Source organism: Egretta garzetta, unplaced genomic scaffold, assembly GCF_000687185.1.
Source record: "Egretta garzetta isolate BGI_Z169 unplaced genomic scaffold, ASM68718v1 scaffold271, whole genome shotgun sequence".
Lineage (NCBI taxonomy): Eukaryota > Metazoa > Chordata > Aves > Pelecaniformes > Ardeidae > Egretta > Egretta garzetta.
Window position 1 is genome coordinate 1914379 of NW_009258669.1, and position 20763 is coordinate 1935141.

At 35.2% G+C, this 20763-nt stretch overlaps 1 protein-coding gene across 1 annotated transcript in view; it reads left to right on the forward strand.

The window, feature by feature from the left end:
- PPIP5K2 (diphosphoinositol pentakisphosphate kinase 2) overlaps positions 1 to 20353 on the forward strand; it is a 50458-nt gene extending 30105 nt beyond the window's left edge. Inside the window, exons 21-33 of the mRNA XM_009648641.2 lie at positions 511 to 734; positions 2302 to 2429; positions 2625 to 2739; positions 4069 to 4176; positions 4263 to 4379; positions 5119 to 5292; positions 7628 to 7801; positions 9033 to 9102; positions 11153 to 11272; positions 12162 to 12224; positions 16076 to 16207; positions 17761 to 17889; positions 18589 to 20353. Coding sequence (XP_009646936.1) covers positions 511 to 734; positions 2302 to 2429; positions 2625 to 2739; positions 4069 to 4176; positions 4263 to 4379; positions 5119 to 5292; positions 7628 to 7801; positions 9033 to 9102; positions 11153 to 11272; positions 12162 to 12224; positions 16076 to 16207; positions 17761 to 17889; positions 18589 to 18692 — 1658 coding nt within the window. The 3' untranslated portion in view covers positions 18693 to 20353. The remainder of the gene's footprint in view (positions 1 to 510; positions 735 to 2301; positions 2430 to 2624; positions 2740 to 4068; positions 4177 to 4262; positions 4380 to 5118; positions 5293 to 7627; positions 7802 to 9032; positions 9103 to 11152; positions 11273 to 12161; positions 12225 to 16075; positions 16208 to 17760; positions 17890 to 18588) is intronic.
- Positions 20354 to 20763: the final 410 nt, after the last annotated feature.

Here is a 20763-nt window from a genome sequence, read left to right on the forward strand (position 1 = left end):
TTGTATCAGTGGGTTTTGTCTATTTGGTCTAATCTTCTGTCCCAGGATGGGGATAATCCATCCTTTCTACCAGTGTCTTGTCTCTTCCTGTTGATGCCTGCAAGAGGGAGACAAATAGGATGTGTGGTCTGTTCTAAACCAGAGATGTTGTCCTGCTCCTCTAGAATTCTTTCTCCTAGAATTTTCTTACAGCTTTTTTTGGTGCTGGTTTTTTTATATACGATCTTTGCTGTAGGACACTTCATTCTTGGTGCTGTAGCTTTCCTTAAAGGGCCAGTGGTGCATTTCTGCAGCAAAGCTTTCTGCTGTCTTGATGTAGCTATGTAGCTGTGAAGCTTTCAGCAGTAAAATTAACCATATGCACATCTGTTCCCTCTCCTTACAAGTAATGCAGTTAACTTATTTGATCCCTTTTATCCCTCTGTATTCAACTGTTACTACCATGTAATTAAAATTTCCCTTTTGTTACTTGGATGCTCTTGATTACTTATGAGATATGTGTCTATCCAGATATTCAGCTGTACCACAGTGAAACACTAGAACTCATGCTGCGCAGGTGGGCCAAGCTGGAAAAAGACTTTAAAACAAAAAATGGAAGATACGATATAAGCAAAATTCCAGATATTTATGACTGTATAAAATATGACGTGCAGCACAATGGCTCCTTAAAATTAGAAAACACAATGGAATTATACAGGCTTTCAAAGGCTTTAGCTGACATTGTGATCCCTCAGGTAAGCATTTTAAGTTATTAAATAGAATAAGTTGTAGAACAAATGCTTTTTCAAATATTGTGAAAATATCTGCTCTGTCTCTTCTATTGAAGGTTCCTATATTTTTTAGTAGTAGAAGCCTTTAACATTAACTCTTATTTTCTAGTATCAAGCTGATTATTTTTTGTAAGAAAAAATTGATTCATAATTCATTAAGCTGTGTTCAAAGTGAATTCTTCTAGCAATTTAAGCTGTGAACATGTCTGCTCCCTTTACTGCAGTGTTATTAAAATAAAGTGGTTCATCTCAGCCATTCCACATAGATTTAAGTGGAGTCCCTGTAAACAAACTGTGTATTCTGAAATTGCATTTGATATCATTCTTCCTGCTTTTAGAAATTTCATTTTCAGGCTCCTTGCAAATGACACTGTTAATCCTAATCCATCTAATGTCACTTGTTTTAAGCAATTTAAATTTAAAAAGACCTTTCTGCTGCTTCAAAATGCTAATGCTTCCTGATAAAAATCTACAGATTAGAATTTCAGGCCAGAAGCAGACAAGCTAAACTTCTATATACTATAGGCTGTTATACTCAAGTTAGCTCCAAAATTTTGTAGGCTTTTGCAAGACATGGAATTGTTTTGTGGTAACGGGACAGAATAGACTAAAGCTTTCCCCAAGTGTCCCTGCAGTTAAGGAGCACTGTTGTAAGAGAGGTATTATCTCTACTGTAAGCAGCAAGCGAGGGAACTTCTTCCTCTCCCCATCTCTCAAACTCCCAGACAGCAAAGAGGACAAAAAGAGCAATGATACCAAGTACGTGTTGTGTTCTGTGGGCCTGTTAAGCTTGAATTTTGAAGTGTTAGAGAAGAGTAGGTAAAAATGAGGACACATACTGAAAGAAGAAAACCAAAGAAAACTTGATAAGCCTACATAATGCAAAGGAAAAGTGCTTATGTTGCTTTCTAGAGTAACCAGAAGATCCATCATAATGATGAAAGCATTTCCATATCATGGGCAGGACAGAGCATGAAGCCTCTGGACGAGGAGATTTTAAAATATTGTAGATACTGTAACAGATACAGTATTTTCCAGTTGTATTTAACTACCATTTTCAGTATTATTTGAGATGAATAGCAGATCTTCTGTGGGGTGGTTTACCCCAAACTGTGGTAGACATATTAATCCATATATCTTTGTAGACTGCTTAAAAAAAAAAAAAGTTACTTGAAATCAGGTGAGATGAAATGCGTGGTGGAGGGTGATGGGGGCAGGGAGGTGGGGAGGAGGAATCATTTTCCTAGATGTTTTGCTTAAGAAAGAGTTTTATCTTACCAGAAGCTGAATCCACCTTTGTAATTTAACTAGTGAATGAAAAATCGTTCCTGTGTCAAATCAAACAGCAAAAAGGCAAAGCCCTTGTTACTTGAAGGGACATTAGTAATCAAATGTAATAAACTGTTTTGTTTAAATTTTTTGCAGCCAGAGCAAGCTAGTAGATGACTAACTGGCTTTAATATACAGGCTTTGAATTAGGGGGCAATTCAATCTTTAACTGAATTTTAAAAGTCAGTTTCTTCTTCCACAGGAATACGGTATTTCTAAGGCTGAGAAACTAGAGATTGCCAAAGGTTACTGCACTCCTCTAGTTAGAAAAATCCGTTCTGACCTTCAGAGAACTCAAGATGATGATACTGTAAATAAGCTTCACCCTCTGTAAGTCTTGTACTTTTTTACGTGGTTACATTAATTTCTGAAAGACTTAACGGAGATATTCCATAGCTTTCATATTTGAAATGTCTTACTAGCTCATAGTATTTTTAAAAGTATGATTTATTTATTTGTTGACAGCTATGTCTAAAATAGAAACACATCTCATTATGCTCTAATAAGATCTTCTTTTCTTTCAAGTTACTCCAGGGGTGTTATGTCCCCTGAACGCCACGTTCGTACACGGCTGTATTTCACCAGCGAGAGTCATGTCCACTCCCTGTTATCCACCCTTCGTTATGGTGCCTTATGTGATGTAAGTTGAACACTTTTTTCTGTTAAAGCTCTGATATCTTGAGAAGAACCAAAAAGGCTCAATGTTACTAAAATTGTATCAATCGAAAGCTTAATTTTCTTCAGTGGCTTTGAAATTTATCGCACTTTTTCAAACATTTGTTTTCCTATTACATATGCAGAGACATATTTCAAATTGCTGGTGCGCACATTGGTGGAAATCAGCATGCCCTTTAAAGTAATGCTGAGTTCTATTGGTGTGTTCAGCTGTATATGTTACAGTGTTAAAGAGATTTTATGAGCACAGATAATTTTTTTTTTTTTTTTTTTTAATGTTGTCACCTATCAGTTTTCCAAGTGTTTTTCCTTTGAGTTGTCCTTCAGGGTTCTCTTGATTTCACTTTTGGACTGGCTTAATACTTTTGGCCGTTGGCATATTGTCAAGACCTCCCTACCTGACTTCAAGAATGCCCATGTAGGCCAAAGTTTCTTGTGTTCAGTAGATTGTCTTACTTTCCTATACTGTTGTAGAATACCTTGAAGGTAGTGCATTATTCTCCATCTGATTGGCTTTGAAACAAAGGATAAAAAAAGACAAGATCTCCAGATTCAGAAGTTACCTACCTGAGCTCTTGGAGAGGATAGATGCAGCACCACAAAGCCTACAAAGCTGCTTTTAAGATAGTGCTTGATTAATACACTAACTTTTAAAATGTTTGTATTGACATGCTTGTTTCTAGTAATGGATGACTAATCTCACTGATGATAAAAGCATTTTTAATCCTAGACCTCTGTGACATGCTACAGCAGATATGCTCCTAGTTCTAGGTTGATAAACTTAGTTTCCTTTAAAGTGAATTACTGAATGTATTTTTTCCAGAGCATGAAAAAAGGTGAATATTAATTTTAAATAGTTTGGGATGTGGTGGTTATTTTTTCTCTGTATACTAGAAGCCTTCATTTACTCTGTCTGTTTCACGGGTAGAGTAAAATCTAGAAACATTTGCTGCAATAATCTAGTTGAAATGAGTTTATTGCAAAATTAACAATTTCCATCAGGAGAGTTTAAAAAGGTGCCTTGGTCTACAAGATATGTATCATCACTGGCGGAAGAATATGAAAGATGCACTGAAATAAAATATGTAAAGTTCTGATCTCCACTTTTCATTTATTTGATGAGAAATTTTAAGTCACTTTTTTTTTCTGGCTGTATCTGTTTTTTCCTTAACTGTGAAAAAGTTCATACTTCTGCTGTAAAAGTAAAACCCACGTAAATGGGGAAAAAGGGAAATAGTCTTTTTAAAGAAGATGTCTGGATTTTATTTGTTGTTTTTTTTTCCCCCTTCATAAGGAATCAAAAGATGAACAATGGAAACGAGCTATGGATTATTTAAATGTTGTCAATGAACTCAATTACATGACACAGATTGTTATCATGCTTTATGAGGATCCAAACAAGGTATTTAAAATTGATAAATATCTTCAGAAATGAGTAGTGCTGTGGTATGTATTAAAGTGTAAACCTATTTCATAATTTTTCTTCAGGAACTTTCTTCAGAAGAACGTTTTCATGTGGAGCTGCACTTTAGTCCAGGAGCCAAAGGCTGTGAGGAAGACAAAAATTTACCAGCTGGATATGGATACAGACCTGCCTCCAGAGAGGTAATAAATTAAGCCTTTCTGTAAAGCAAAAGTTAGTTTTTCTGGATGCAGACATACCTAAAATAAACAATGGGAAATAGTTAGGTAACAAATACAAATGTGGTTTTTATTTTGGTAGAAAAATGTCTAATGAAATATAGGCAGTCTCAATGTATTATTCCATTTTGAATGGACAATGAGGTAATGGACACAGATAATTTGGACCTTGTATGGCTTTGCCAGAATTTTTGCTAGAAATACAAAATACTCTTGTAAGAAAGTGGTAAAAAACACCAGTGTCACATCAATGATATTCTGGCAACTGCAAAATATTTCAGAAGGTAAGATATTGAATACAGATTGTTGAGGAAGTATTGATAGTTTCAAAGATGTATGGGCAAGTCTGTGAAGTTACCAGCTGCTTTTTGAGAAATGAATGAAAGCAAAGCTTGGTTAGAATTTTTCTGTTGACTTGTGGGGCCAGGATTTTATTACTATGTCAACAGAAAATTGGAGTAAGATATGCTGGCTGAACAGTGTGGTTAATTAGGACCACAGTGTCATATGCAGTTGCTGGTTAGGGGCAAATACACATAGATTATTAAAGTCTAGAGCAATTTCTTCAATAATATGTGATTTATGTCTTGTATTTTTAAAGTCGGCTTGCTTTATGCTTACATAGATTTATTTAACAGCCACTTCTGTCTACATGTTGCAAGGTGTGCAGCTGAATTGAAAATTAATTATGTATTGTTTGTAGAATGAAGGCTCGAAGAAAACCTCTCATAGAAATGATAGTGATGAGGAGGCACATGCTTCTAGAAGAGATGAAACAGATCGGTCAGTAGTGATGTTCAAGCCAATGGTATCAGACCCAATTCACATACACAGAAAGTCGCCCCTTCCAAGATCCAGGAAGATTGGTTCTGTCGAAGTAAGTGTTTATGTTCCAGATGTCTTTCACAGAAATTAGCTTTTGCTTACTTTTAACAGAAGAAAAACAAATGTAATTCTGCTTTTGATTACACAGAACCAGTATGATGCCTCACAAAATGGTTGCTTTTGTTCTGTGGGAAATCCTCCATGGCAGTAATTTGTCTGAAGGAATAGGAATATTTTTTTTTCAAATGAATTATTATTTTGTGATAAAACTTATTTCCTTTTTTCTTTTTAAGCCATTTTAGAAAAGCCGGTACTTGAAAAGGAAGACTTTTTCAGTCTAAACCTACATCTTCAAACTAACATACATTGCTTTTGTATTCATCCTTACAAGACAGCTGCTATTGGGAATTAAGCAAACCTCAGGGTGATCATTCTGAGAGGGAACAGAGGGATTGGGGGCGGTAGGGGAGGTACAGGAGGTGAGAGACATGCCTTCTGCTGTATTTGCTTTCACGTGGGGTGAAAGTGACTCCACTTGTCAAGCATTTGAAGGTAAGAAAATAAACTGGAAGCTTTTTTTTTTTAAGTGGGTGGGGTTTGTGTTTCATTAATTCTTTAGGTAACATCTTGAACAGTCTAGTCTCCTGTCTTGAAGGCCATGACATCTAGGTGTACTTCACAGATATAGCTTTAATGTCACAGAGATTGGGGGGATGCATGGCAGTATCACTGATACCATTGGTACAGTTGAGTGGCAAAGCTTCAGATGGTGCATAGTGGCACTTCTGTGATATTAATGCTAGAAGCAGACTAACAGCTTCTTATTGCCTCATTTTCAGTTGCTTAAATCCATCAGAAATGAAGATTCACACCAAAAGCTTTTCCTTTCGTGTTTGTGTTGGGAATGGGCTGTTTGTATGCAATGAAAGTATTACAGATTTGCAAGTAACTTGGTTATTGATAGTGTGGAGAGCAAAGATGCATGGTTCCCTTCTATAAGGATATCTGTATAACTTCACATGACTTCCATAAATTAACAGAGATAATAAATGTGAATGTCTTACATTTTCTATTTCCAAGTTTTATCATAAACAAATGCTCACAACATCAATATTTTGGATTTTTAAAAGCTGTTTTCACTATGATCATGCAAACTCCCCTCCTAGTTATGAGTTCACATACACACAACTTAACAGTCTATTACTTCAAACTTCTAACTATTTTCATTTTCGTAAATTACGTAGAAGTTACTTTCAAAAGGTATCAATAACATAAATTGCTAAATTCTGACTGTGCAGATAATACACATTCCGATGGAACGTGTTTCAGCATTCAGTGCTTGTTTATTTGCTGGAAAATAGCTGATTTAAAGAAAACATCACTATGAAACTTTTTTGAAAACGTAAAATTGGAAATTTCATCTGGCCTACTGAAATTGCAAAACCAATATTTGGAATATTTAAACCAAGTGATATTTTCAAGCACTTAAAAAAAGTCATTGCAACTTAAACTGCAACTGCCTTGAACCTTTTTTTTTTTTTTTTTCCTATAAGGCAATTCTCTCTTCACCTATGTCCATTAATTTGAAAGGACACTGTCAGGTGTGAGATTATATGGAAGTTTTAATCTGGGGGATAATCAGCAATATTTACAGAAGGATTGCAACTGTGATTGAGTCATGAAAATTAAAAAAAAGCAGCGTTCTAGCAGTAAAACAAGAAAGTAAGACTCATTGGAAATCCAGTTCTCTATTACTAAAAATATGATTGCTAATGATACATAATGATGTAGGGCATGGGGCACTCTTAGCCTGACACTGTCCTCTCTTGAAGTCTTAATAGGTGTCCAGCATCAGTTAGTTTTTAGGCCTTTTTTAAGGTTGGAAAACTACTACCAGTCAGGTTGTTGCTAATACCAGTGAGTCAGCTGCAAAGTCTCAAAGGCGATTCTAAAGATGAGAATCTTTTAGATGAGGTTATAGACTAGAAATGAAAATTACTGAGTAATAAATAGGAAAGTTTAATATACTTAGAGGGGGAAAACTATTAAACAGTATGTCAAGGATAACAGATGTTCTGTTTCCAATATGTGGAAATTCTTAAAATTATTAATCAATTATTGATAACAATTACTTTTCTTTCCTATCTAAATAAGTCTACCAGAAATTTTATTAAAGTGTTGTATTAAAAGATATAATTGGATTAAAAGATACAAGTGGAACTGATAACTTCCTAATATTACTCTTCCCTATTTGCTGTTTAATAGTTTTAAAAGCAGTGACAAAAAAGGGTGCAAGCAGATTGGGTTTTTTTCTTTTCTGTTCATTTGGCTCTGTTGAATCTAACTTTGCATGCTTTGCTGTTTTTTGCCCCCTTTCTCACTTCCAGGAAGAGAGCCCCCTGAGTGTGTCTAGCCCAGAGTGTATTGGTACCTGGCTGCATTACACCAGTGGTGTGGGTACTGGGCGTCGAAGACGCAGATCAGGGGAACAAATCACTTCTTCCCCTGTCTCCCCTAAATCATTGGCTTTCACATCCAGTATTTTTGGCTCATGGCAACAGGTTTTTAAACTTTACTTCATTAAACATTATTATGCATTCCAAGCAACAACCAACTGTCTTTAAGGACATCTAATCCCTTGTTACGGATTATGTTTGAAGCAAATTCTTCCACTTCTTAAAATTACTTCCCGAGAATGTTTGGGGGAAAAAGAGCAAGTGCATGTTTTTTCACTGAATGTGTTACACATTTTCCTAAAAATTTGGTTTCTTTATAGGAATTGCAAATGTTACCACAGTAAAAAAGGCTGAGTCTACTGCCCAATGAAACAGATTTCTGCTTTGGTTTAGTTGTCCTTTAAGACTTTAAAAACAGCATTGCTTAATTTGGTGGTAGGTAAATTGAAAAACTTTTTTTTAATAATTGCAACCAATTTAATTAAAAATAATATATTTGGTACTTCATATTGCTATTCAAAACTTGTTTTGCATATATCATATTTTCAGTGGCCTGGTATTAACTATTGCAGGGAACAAACTCTAGCACTAATAATTCTTGCCTTCTGTATCCGGAGGTATCTGAAACTCCCAACACAGTACATCATCCATTGACTTGTACAATATTTTGAAGATTTTCTAAATATCGGGGGGAAAGGCAGGAAAAAAAAAAAAAACCAGTAAATTTTTTTGAAGTACCAGTGGGATCTAAAGATGGTTTAGCATGTCGAGATATTGTTTACATGTATGACAATGGATGGTGTTCTGTTAACCATATCCTTTTTCTTTGAAAATTTTCATAATTCCTTTTTATGGTGGAAAATTCTAAAACTATTTATATAGGAAAAGCTTATATCAGTACAGGCTGTGAGCATCTGAAGATTACACTGATTGAGCCCGTGCATGGATCAGTGATTGTATGGTGTCCTCAATAGCTTGTCTGTCTTTCCTTCCCTCCCCTCCTTTTTTCAATACAGGCGCAGTTTAGGAGAGTTCATTTGGTAAAATGAAATAAAATGTCTCAAATATCTGTTCTCATATCTGTCTTGGTCTGTGTCCTTCCTCATTCTGAATGCTTGCTTTGCACCACTTCATTGCAAGGAACTCATATGTGAAATGGACTCCCTTCAGAAGGGGATATTGCATGATCTTTCATGTTTCCTTTACATATTTTTACTAACACTTATCATACAGCTTATTAACACTCGTCTGTCTGAAACAGGCTGCTGTATCAAGTTAAATGGACATTTCATGCTGCTGTTCTACTTTCCCTTATTTTTCTGTTTTTTATATCCAGGTCCTATCAGAAAGCAATAGTAACTTACGAACACCAAGAACTATTCTGGAACAAAAGCAGAGTGGTCTAGGTATGTGCCTACAATTGAAATTTTTTTTGGTGTTAGCAGCTTTTCATCTTCCTGTTGTTCTGTACAGTTGTACATTCTTCGAACAGCTTTTATGTTAAGAGGATCCAATAATCCCTGTTATCAATAATATGTGCTAAGTGTCTGCCTATGAATTGGATAATTTTCCCACAGCAAAAGTTTTTCAATAAATTATAAATGAACAAATTGTTTGAGACTGTTCACACTGCTGACTCTGTACTGCTTGCCACAGGTACACAGGATTATTTTTAACATAAAGTAGGCTTTTAAGATAATGTAGTTCATGACTGAGCTTTTGTGTTTTGTAAGAGTCTTTTGGACCAAAATGGCCTGCACTGGAAACTGTTAAAACACTTTTCTTGAAAATTAATGTTTCCTACCGTGGGCAATTGATGGAATTGAAGGTGTTTTACTGAGGGGAGGGGGATGGGGAACAAACCTCAATTTTCTTGATATTATCAGGGGTTTTGCACACATTGCCTCTCCTAAAATCAATTTCTTCCTTTCAGCATTAGAATGAATCATGATATAATTCAATGAGTTGTTTCAAATTCTTTTCATTCAAGTGGTGCTTTTCTGTTGCTTCTTTGAAACGGCATACGTATGACTGATATGCAAAAATATGAAATCTTGTACTCCTGTAAACCAATATTGCATTTTTTTCTGTAAATGTGTCTTTTCATGGGAAGAACGAAGTGTAGAAAATGCATAAGCTGTATGCATAAACTTAGAAGTAGCTTTTCCTTTCTTTGTAAAGATCTGTATTTTTTGTATGTCTAATCTTTCTGTGATACTTTTCTTCTTATTATATTTTTCCCTTAGAAAAATGCATACATCAGGTGCTCTTGTTTATCAAAGTCATGTTTTTTATTGTGTGCTTGCTAGTTAAACAACTTTTCTTTTGCCAATGTGTGACACAATATGGCTTGTGGAAGTTGATGTATTTCTGTGTGTAGATTAAGGTATTACATTTGGTGTGAAAGGCTTTTGCCACAGACCTGGCACCAATTTATTTTGGCTGTGATTGGTCACATGTGCTAGTAATGTTTCCCCTCACTGGGTCATTAAAAGTAATGAAAGGAAGTATGACTGGATAGATAGCTGGTTTTAAAAAAAAATCTGCTGCTACTTTTCTAAAATGTAAAAGATAAGTTCTGAGTGAAAAATCATGTCTCCTTTCAACTAGTAGTAAAAACTAAAGGAAAAAAATGGCAACATTTTTTTTCCATTTTGTTCATTGTATGTAAATTTCATTTATGGTTGATGATTATAAAACTTCTTTTTATATTTCTGTCTGTGGCTTTCAGTGATTTGTTAAAGCTCCCATCCTAGTGGCAGGAATTGTATGAGTTGTAACAGAAGTACTCTCTCACTTGCATGGAGATGTACAAAAATCTTCTCAGGAAAGGAAGTCAAGCTAAACTTGGTGGAACTTTTAGGTAGTTTCAGTTTTTAACATTATCAGTGATTGTAGCTGAAATATGAACAGTGTTTCCAATTCGGTTAACATTTTGTTGGGGTTAGAAGGGAAATAATTCCATATTAAGTCTGTGGAAATGCATGAGTACTTCATTGCAGCCTGTCATCTCAAAGGTTGATTTGGATGAAAGCAATGAGCAGTATTTTCCCAGTTTATATTTGTTTCAGAACTGCAGGTCTTAAAACACACAACTTTCACATCATCATCATTTTGATTTTGTTTTGTTGTTTTGGTTATGTTTACATTGATGCTAACTGGTAACTTTTCTTTACCAAAAGTGAAAACAGGACAAGAACTCACTTTGTTAAAGCCAGTCCTCTCTTTGCACATATAGCAGAGGGTGCTGTGTCATGAGTAGAAGCGCAATAAATTATGCTAGTTTCAGCCTACAAGTACCACTCTGACATTACAAGCATATTGTGAACCTGTCCAAGGCACTGCCAAAAGCTGCCTTTTGTGTGGTAAGAGCCATGTGCTTGCATGCTGCATGCATCCCCAATGTGAATGGACGAACACCTGGTTGTTGTATGTATTTTCTCTAACTCCCATCAGGGTCTCACTGTGCGGGCCTGTTTAGCACCTCAGTGCTCGGGGGTTCTTCAAGTGCACCTAACCTACAGGATTATGCTCGTACTCATCGTAAAAAGCTGACTTCTTCTGGCTTCATAGATGGTATGTGCACACTCTCGCACATGCACGCACAAACCCATGTGCCACATTAAACTAGTTCTAAAGTCACATCCTAGGTTACTGATTTTAATGGAATCCTAGAATCCTTTGCCTTAGTATTAATTGTATGAGTTTCTGTTGCTTCTTTATTGCCCGTAGCTTGCTTATGTTGAACTTAATAGCATAGTTAATTCTTTTTTCTGTCTTGAATTGAACACTAGCTCACAGACTTGTAATACGTGCCAGGAAATTCCAGCAAGTGCATTTTTAAAGTAAACTAAAATTTTGGTTTTGAAATTTCTCGTTTTAAACTTCGGGTTTTATCATTACTTATTGATCTTGAAATGAAATAAATTACTTGGAGCATATACAAGGAATGAAAGAAATTATAAACTAATAACTTGAATACTGACGGTGAAAATTTTAGGATTCCTGACCTTTTTTTGGTGGGGTTGGATTACAGAGGAGCAGGAGATTTTCAGGTTTGGATAATCTGGGGTAGAGAAGAAACTCTCTCACTAGATTTTAGAATGTAAAGATGCCAAAACACACCTTTATAACTCTGAGGCGAAACAGTATTCATGCTGGTTTCCCCCAATTCACTACTCAGTGTTGACTCTAACCTGATATAACCTTGTATGCCAGAATCACCAGCTCATTCTGCTTGTTTTCATACACTTCATTACACATCTTGTAGTTACCAACAATCCAAATTTCTTCTTTTTAACCTCTATTTCGATTTTAGCCCTTTTCCTTGGTCCCTTCTGCATGCCACTCAGTTCTAATACCTTCTCATCTTTTCCTTTTTTCTTTCTTCTTCTTTTCCTTTTTTAAAATGTCCCTCTTTTGGTAGCTGTTACAAATTTCAGGTACCTGTTTTTCTCTTTCTCAGACACCACACGCGGTTCTGCTGTTAAAAGGTTTTCTATCTCATTTGCTCGACACCCAACCAATGGTACGTTTTGCTTTTATTTTAAAAACAAAAACGAAAACAAAAGGTTCCTTGCTTCATCCCTTTTATTTTTATTTCAATTATGGGGTGTACAGTATCATCCAGCCGTCTGTCGTTCCTAACTTCAAGCACAACTCCAAATATATTTGTAATCATTAGATACCCTAAATCCCTTCTTTACCATTCATTAGTATAAATACAACATCAAAAGTCATTCCTTAGAAAAATCCTTGAAAAAATTTAAGTGCTACTGTTAATCATGATCTTTGTAATAAATTTTTCTTCTCAATTTCTTGTGTGATCAGACTGTATGGTACAAGATAAAAACAGAATTAAATCTGATCTTTATTGGGCATACACTTCTTGATAGCTGCTGCTTCTTCTTTGTCTTTCTCCTGCTGAGCTGTTTCCCTGAGCCTCCTGATTCAAATATAAATCACTGAATTGACAACTGGAGTTTATGACTATCTTCTTGAGGTGATGCTAAATTAAAAAAACTAAAGCAGAAGCTTTGGTTCTATTCCCGCTAAATTGCTGTATTCATCATCAGATGAAAATTTATTTTTACCTTATCATACTTCCCTGTTCATCAGATGTGCAGATTACTTAAATATTGCACTAAAAATCACAGCAAGAGAGCTGCCCATTGCTTACATTGACCTTTTGAGCTTCAAAAGTGAGATTTAGCTTGTCTTCAGTCTACCGTAGTTACAAAAAAAGTCTGGTTTAACACACGGGACAGAGGTATGTCTTTCTCTTCCTCAGCAAAATATTTAGTGCCTACTTTTCTACATGAGGCCCAAAACGTATCCTGTTCATGAAAACCAGACTCGGTCTTGAGCATCCAGTGGGTCTTAATGTAGCTTTTCCGGATTTCTTAATTGCAGTTTTTAAAATGTGCTGGCTGAGTACAGTGATGGTAATATTGAAACTGCAGTGGAAATCATCAGTATTTTTCTTAGATTCAAAATGTATTTGCTTAGAAACAAGGTTAAAAAAAAGGACTGAGTTTTTGTTTGGCTTTGCTGGAAAGCAAAGTAGTTGTTTATTATATTAATTTGGAATCCATAGTGACTTTTTGCACTGCAGTGCTTCTTGAAGGAAAACTGCTATAGTAAGACTGAATTAACACCATTAACACTGTGTTTGATCTAAAGGCCAATTCTAGTGTCCTATTTCAAATAGGAAAGTTAGGAGTCCATTTTTTGTCTTTAGACTCAAACCAAGTATTTCCAAAACATATAAGGTCAGAAAGTAAGAACTGCATTTGACTATCAGTGTCTAATAATATGATTACTATCTGTTCCATTTAGCACTACCTTTTTGTGACTGCATTCTTTAAAAAAGGATCTAAATTGCTTTTAATGAATGCGTTGATTGTTCTGATTCATTTAATACAGCAGTTTTACCACACATCTTTTACAAGATTAATGCATGCTGTATGAGCTCCTACGAAACCAAAGCATATTGCAGGTTTCCAAGGGTTTTCTACTAACCTAAGAACATACTGATGTTGTTTTGTCTGTCCTCTGGACTATCATTTTGATTCTCCTTGTCCCTTTCACTCTGTGTTTTCTTGTTTTTACGTTGTTATCACACCCTCTTAACTCATTTCAGACTACCCCCCCCATCTTTAGTTCAAGGAACATGGTGAAACAAGTATCTTCTGACAGTGCTTTACCTTATTTTCTGGGCCTCTGTGCAGAACACCCACACCTCTTTAGGTGCTGGTCCATTTCCTCTGTGGAATTTCTAGGCTCCAGTGGTATGTCTCTATAGCTTTTAAATATAAGACAGCAGGGTGGCTTTTTGAGATGCTGCGTTAACCCTTTCATTGTCTTGCCTTTTGATGGGGGACAGTGCTTTAAGAACAAATATAGCCAAACCTCAAAGGCTGTTAGTTTACAGGAAATGGCTTTTTTAAAGGGATACTGTCAGGCTTCTTCATCATTAAAATCCAACTTTATTTCTCATATCATCATAAAATATTTATCATAAAATATTCAAATAAAACACTGCAGATGGATTTCCAGAATATCTTTTTAAATCATATCCCTTAGACACAAAGATGCTACAACACCACGCTGGGATATGGCTGTCTGCTAGCAGAACTGTCAAAACTGAACAAAAACCCAGGGAGGGGAGATTCCTGAAAGAAGAAAACTTTTTTCTTTTATTTTTTTAAAGAGCGTGGGTATATTTTGAAATTCCTTTCTGGTTTTCTGTAACACTGCACTATAACAGTAATAGTTATTAAAAAGCTAACCTGACATTGTCCCACTATGTTCTTTGCAAAATTTAAAAATAAATTCTCATTCAAGTGATAGTGACTTTTTTGTCAAGGTAAAGAGATAAGTCTTACACTTTACTGTAATGCAAAGAAAGGGTTTGCGCTTTGCATGCATGCATAGTTATTTAGGATATTAATACGTATGCCAAACATCTTAGTGCTTACACTGAAGCTTAGCTACTGCCTTTATAGGAAAATAGAAATGAATTCTGTGGTGGTGTTTCTTTTGTACATGAAAACCAAGTTTCCGTGAAATGCAACATTTTGTGTGTAATATAAGTGAAGCTGACATAAGTACACTTCAGTTGATTGTATATTTGAAGCGACTGTCCCTCAAATTTGAGTATGGCCAATGTGGATCCAAATATAAATACAGACATTTGGGGATTGAAATTTTGTTGTTACTTCTCTATGCAAAGCACTAAATGGGGAGTGAATGGGGAACACTGGGTATCACAGGAATATTGATACTTACTATTTTAGGGGAGGGCACAGTTCACAGTGATAACCCTATCTCTAATAAATGTACCTTGAACTGAAATTCTAAACATTATTTCATTCACTATTGTTTCTTCATTTAAATATATTGAAAGAAATGTAGCAACTGTAAATTTACAGTATTGAATTACAAAGTTGTAATGTTACAGCTGTATGTTGAAAAGACTAATGGACATATTTTCCTCTTGTGAAATGCAATTGGATGAAGAGCTGTTCATTGAGTTATCAAACTTGCATCACTTCAGGGAACTGCAATTTTTTTTTTTTTTTGCCAAGATGTTTAAATGCTTTTTAGTATGTTAGTAACATGGATATGCATGGTTGGTGTATCATCAATATTAATGTAGAAAAGCAAAGTCCAATACATTTTTAGATTTTGGGTTGCTATACTTACCTGTTCTAATATATGAAACTTCTAGTATCAAAGTACTGTTTTTAAATGCATAAAGGTACATGTAAACCTGTCTTACAAAGTTAAAACATATAACGTGAAGGTGCAAAAGCTCTAACAGTGGTTTTCCTTGATACTTAAGGCAAGTTTGTTTTCACAGAATACTGAAGATGATAGAATGTGAATTCTGCAAATTTCTTGGAAGTTACAGCATTTTTAGCTCTTGTCTGCTAGCAGTTGACAACATAGCTATACTATTTTACTTGCATGAATGAGTTATCTGCTTAGGGTTGTGCCAGGTATGAGAATGAGTAGGAGAAATACTACCATTTCCTGATTTTTATTTTTTTTTTTTTAGTGATTTACTAAGTTTGTCTTAGAGGAAAGTTATCTTTTGTGAACTGATTTGGGAGTAGAGCACAGTTGTAATGTTTGAAGACCACTTTATGTGTACGTGGGATTTATATCCCATGGTATGTTAAATGGTACATCCTGGAAATTGGCACATCTTGTTCCAACTCCTTTAATATTTAGTGTCCATGATTTCAAGAGCACTGTCTGCATGAGCTGAATTAAAATAAGTACTTTTTATCATGCATTAATACTTACCCCTGCAATAGCTGAAATCCTGTCTTATGTTTGGAAATCTCTTTTTTTTTATTATTTCTGTTTCAGGTTTTGAACTATATTCCATGGTGCCTTCTATTTGCCCTTTGGAAACTCTACACAACTCCTTGTCTCTGAAGCAGGTGGATGAATTTCTTGCCTCTGTGGCTGCTCCATCAAGGGAACATCTGCAGGAGACATGTATTGATTTTAGTTTGTAATTATTTTAATTTTAAATTAATTTTTCAGGTATTTTACAGCTAACAAGTAAACTAAAAAAAATTGCTTTAAAAAATGAAATATGGACATAAAGCATAACTTTAATTTTTGCAGTATCCTCTTGCAGTATGAACACCATCCTAATTCACTGAAGTAATGTCTCTGGTGACTGGGGTGGTAAATTAAGGATTTAATGAAATCATAATTGGTTTATTTCTTCACAATAAGAACTTCTCTGTGCTGTCCACACTGTTAGCTGAATTACAAGGAATGTTTTTTAGTGAGCATGGAGTATTTCCAGCTTTATACTGTACTTTTGTACTGGCAGTAACCTCAGCAGAGTAATGTTGCCTCTTAGAAGCCTTTTACATCTTAAAACTGTGATATTTCCTGTGTCTTTCAATATTACTTGGGGTTTCACCTGTGGAGTGCCTTGCAGTTACTTAGTTGTTCAGTAGTTTGTGCTGCATGTTTAAGTGATCTTGAAATGAAATGCAAACTGAGTTCTATCCATGTGCCTGTGTCTGGGAAAATGACTTCCCATTGTGACTCTACTGCTGTGTCTATGGAAACTGTTTCAATTAGGCCAGACCTACCACATATTAGGATGCTTATAATTCATGTGTCAGGTAATTGGAGATCATTCTTCTCGGGAAATCTCTAAAGACTCATGCTTTGATCAGAAAATTTGTACTTGCTAGTACTGGTACAAAGGCTACCTAGATGTTGGGATTTTTCCTTTTTTTCTGTTACAGGATTTTTCTTTTTTTTTCTGGCATTTTAGTTTTATACAGTTCAGATTTTAATCAGCAGCTAATCTGATAGGGTAGGCCTGTTATATCCAAGAAGGAAGATAAGTAATTTAAGAAAACTATGTTAACTGAAAAAGAACTCAGGAAGGCTTACAGGTATTTTAAAGTTCTTAGCTATTTAAAATGCTGTGTTACACTGGTTAGAAAGTTCACGTCTCTTCAAATCAGTTCAGAATTTGTAATACGCAAGATGAAAAAAATATTTTTAAAAAACTGTCATACTTCTGTGGTGGTCTGGTGCAAAGGAGTGGTTGGAAATTAGACCTGATAGAATTGAGGCTATAGGTGCTTCGTTCTCTTTCTACTTTCCTGTAACATTTGGAAGCTGTCTAGAGGATAATCTGTTGTAGCACTTTCCATAGGCATTTTGGACAAAACGCCTATTCCAGTGCAATCTTCATAACTTATGAGAAGTAGCACTAATGCTTTTGCCAGTCTTCTGGCAAGGCAGCTGTTACTGAAATTTGGCTTAGCTGCTGTAGCAGCATGAAGTTACTGTGTCACTTTCTGAGGTCAAAAGGAAATTTTTAGATTTGTCTTTCATGCTTTGAAGTTTTGACACTAGAGTCAGAAATCAGTAGCTGAGCTGCAGGTTGTGTAACTTTGGTACCTATATTGCTGGACAGATACACAGTTCTGTGGCTACTATTTTTGACACTTCGTTCACGTAAGAGTATTTTTATTGTTAATGATGTGTATCCTTTCTTTTTTCCCCCATTTCAGCTTCTCCAACTTATATGATTCCACTATCAGGAAGAAAAATTCCTTTAAATACATATACACCTGCAAAAATTCAACCAACACCACTTGAAACTTTGCCTGAAAGGCTAGCAATAGAGAAACCAACCTTACGTAAGTAAATTCTGTCAGAGGCAGAATGGCTAACTTCATTACATTATTTCCAGCAGTAGGATTCTTTCTTGTATATTACGTAATTTCTTAGGGCATTTATTAACATACCCTGTCTATGTAAGTGGGATCATTTTACGGGTCAGTAAGAACTCAATAGCTTTGCACAAATAGTTTTAGCAGTAAAGCTGTGCTAATAGTTACTTTCTCCTGTCCTCCGAAGTGTTGGAAAGAATTTCTGTGGCTTGAAAATTTGTTTTTAAGTGTAACAATATTTCCAGCTATTTCCAAGTAAGAAAAGCAAAGGAAATTTATTTGTGGTAGAATTTCTAAGATGTTTTCTAAACATCCTCCACAGAGCTCTGTGGCTAGGTTCTGACTAAAGCTTCCAGTAACATGATGGTTGGACTTAATGATCTTAAAGGTCTTTTCCAACCTAAATGATTCTATGATTCTATACATTCAGTCCTTAGTATATTCAGCCTGAACTGTTATCAAGATACACTGTCTGCTTTTGGATAGCTGTGCTGTTTTGGGGGCCTCTAGAACAAAATCCCATTGCATTTCTGATCTCATTAGATAAAAATGTAGCTTTGTGTGTGTTTCTGTGCTAGGTAGCTTTCATTTTTCTTGCTTTTGATACTTTTCAGCATGGATATTCTTAAGTGTAAAACCTAATACTTTTTTTCTTTATCTGTGCAGCCACCCCTGGATCTTCTGTTTGTGTATCTAATGTCAAGGTATCTCTTGAAGAGACCTCGCTAGATGTAGAACTCAGTGGTGAAACTCTTTCTGAGAAGAAATGAAGTTGATCAGACAAAACTGGAAGCAATTTCTTCAAAAATTCTTCAGTGTATGTTCAACTAAATTACTGAGCTTTCAGAAGCCATTCATGTCTGCAGTTCATAGTGCACTTCAGAATCTAGTTTATATGTGGTTAACTAGTGTGCACGCTACAAATTTAGGCTAAATGTTTCTTCTCATTTTCTAAAATATTTCAGGAAATATTTATCAGTTTGATGAACTGCACACCTTTATTAGAAAAGCTGCACATGAACCTTTTCAGTGTCTTCGAATTTTTACTGTAAACTTGTACAAAAAGAAAATACCAATGCAGTGGTATGTGTTACAGTGGCTCTGTTGCTGTCACTGTAATGAAGGCATTGTCTGTTGTCATTATAAACTTCTATTTTCAGGAGTTTATAATCTTCCTGTGAATTTCTTTTGTGGGATGAAATGTAACACATGTCTTGGCTAAAAGCTTTTTTTTTTTTAATTTAAGTACATTTCCAAAGAGATCTCTTTTGCCTGGTTTTGAATATAAGCAGATGTTTTCTGCATTTGAATTAATCATATATGCTGCAATAATTAGGCATGATGGAGTGAGTTAATGTATTGTCACTTAACTCTCATTTTTATTCTGTGTTTACATCAGACCTGTAACATTCAAATACACCTTCTCTTTTGTTGTTTAGTATACATGGTTGTATACGGGTACCTGTATATCATCCAGTGGATAAAACTGTCTTTTGTATGTTTGTATCAAAAACTTCTTTTGTTTACTAAAAAGACAGTTTTATTTGCTTTGCCATATGTTTCTACAAAAAGGTGATATTAAAAAGCAGGTTTTAATAAAAGGAGAAGTGGTTACAGCTGGTCTGCTAGTAAGTTTATCCTAAAATTGTAAATATTCCATCTATGCTTTGTTACCATCCCTTCAGAGTAGAGAGAGGCTGTGGTCTACCAGAACTCACTGCTTACTATTGCAAAATACTCAGGATTCATCATGGCCTGGGAATTTTCATACCTCTCCTTCCAATCTAGGTGGTTGACAACAGCTCTCATAAAAAACAAACAAACAAACAAAAAAAAAAACCACAATAAAAACCCCTAAAGATTTTATAAGAGCTGTGAGAAGCATTAGTAAGTCAGTGGCACTTTGAGGTATTGCGTTATGTAGAGTAATCATCCAGTCTCAGCAGTTCTTGTGATTTTTATCTGTGGCATGAAATTATTGAATTATAATTATCCCAAGTGTATGAAAATATTGTCCACTTTTATAAGTTCAAGTGGCTGATTATTAATAACTGACTTCATAAGCTACAAGTTAGATAATTCCTTTCACATTTAAGTTGCAGAAGATATAGCTTCCAACAAATACTTTTAAGTGGGGCTCTTACTCGTCTCCAGAGCCAGTGCAACTATAATTACATGTACTTTGCCACAGGGTCTGTTTTCAGTGTTTACCACACATGAAATGGCTTCAGCAGACTAATTCTAAAAATACTGGTTAAATACCAAAAATATGAAGGGTTTCACAGCTATATACTTAAAACATTTCATTTTCTGTAGTGTAATTGTGTTATTGACAGTGTTGGTCTTGCACACAACTGAATGTACACTTGTTTACTGTTTTAAAAAAATACTGTTAAAATTTAAGTACGCGTATCATTCCAGTCAACCAAAGCTGTGGCATAACTTTTTTTTTAATGTGCTTCTAAATAAAAACAAGGTCGCTGGCAAGTTCTCTCCATATTGTTTTCTTTTAAGAGCATTTGTGAAGTACAACAAGTAGTTGACTCTGTAGTCTCGGTGGGAAAAAATTTTAAAATCAGCCATTAATATACAAGCAAGCCAAAATTTCTCTTGGCAGTGAAGGACATGACTTAAAAGAAGTGACAGTTTATCATTTTATACTGATACATATTTTACTCCTCAAAAACGTAAATGGTAGTCACACATTCTGCAGTGCTTCCTCATGTTCCAGTATGCTAACATTAAATACAGAACCACTATGAGTGCTCTTCCATTTCCTATTACTACTCCGGCAATAAGGCAGAATGTGGGCTGTACTGAGCTGATTTGAACCTACCTTTA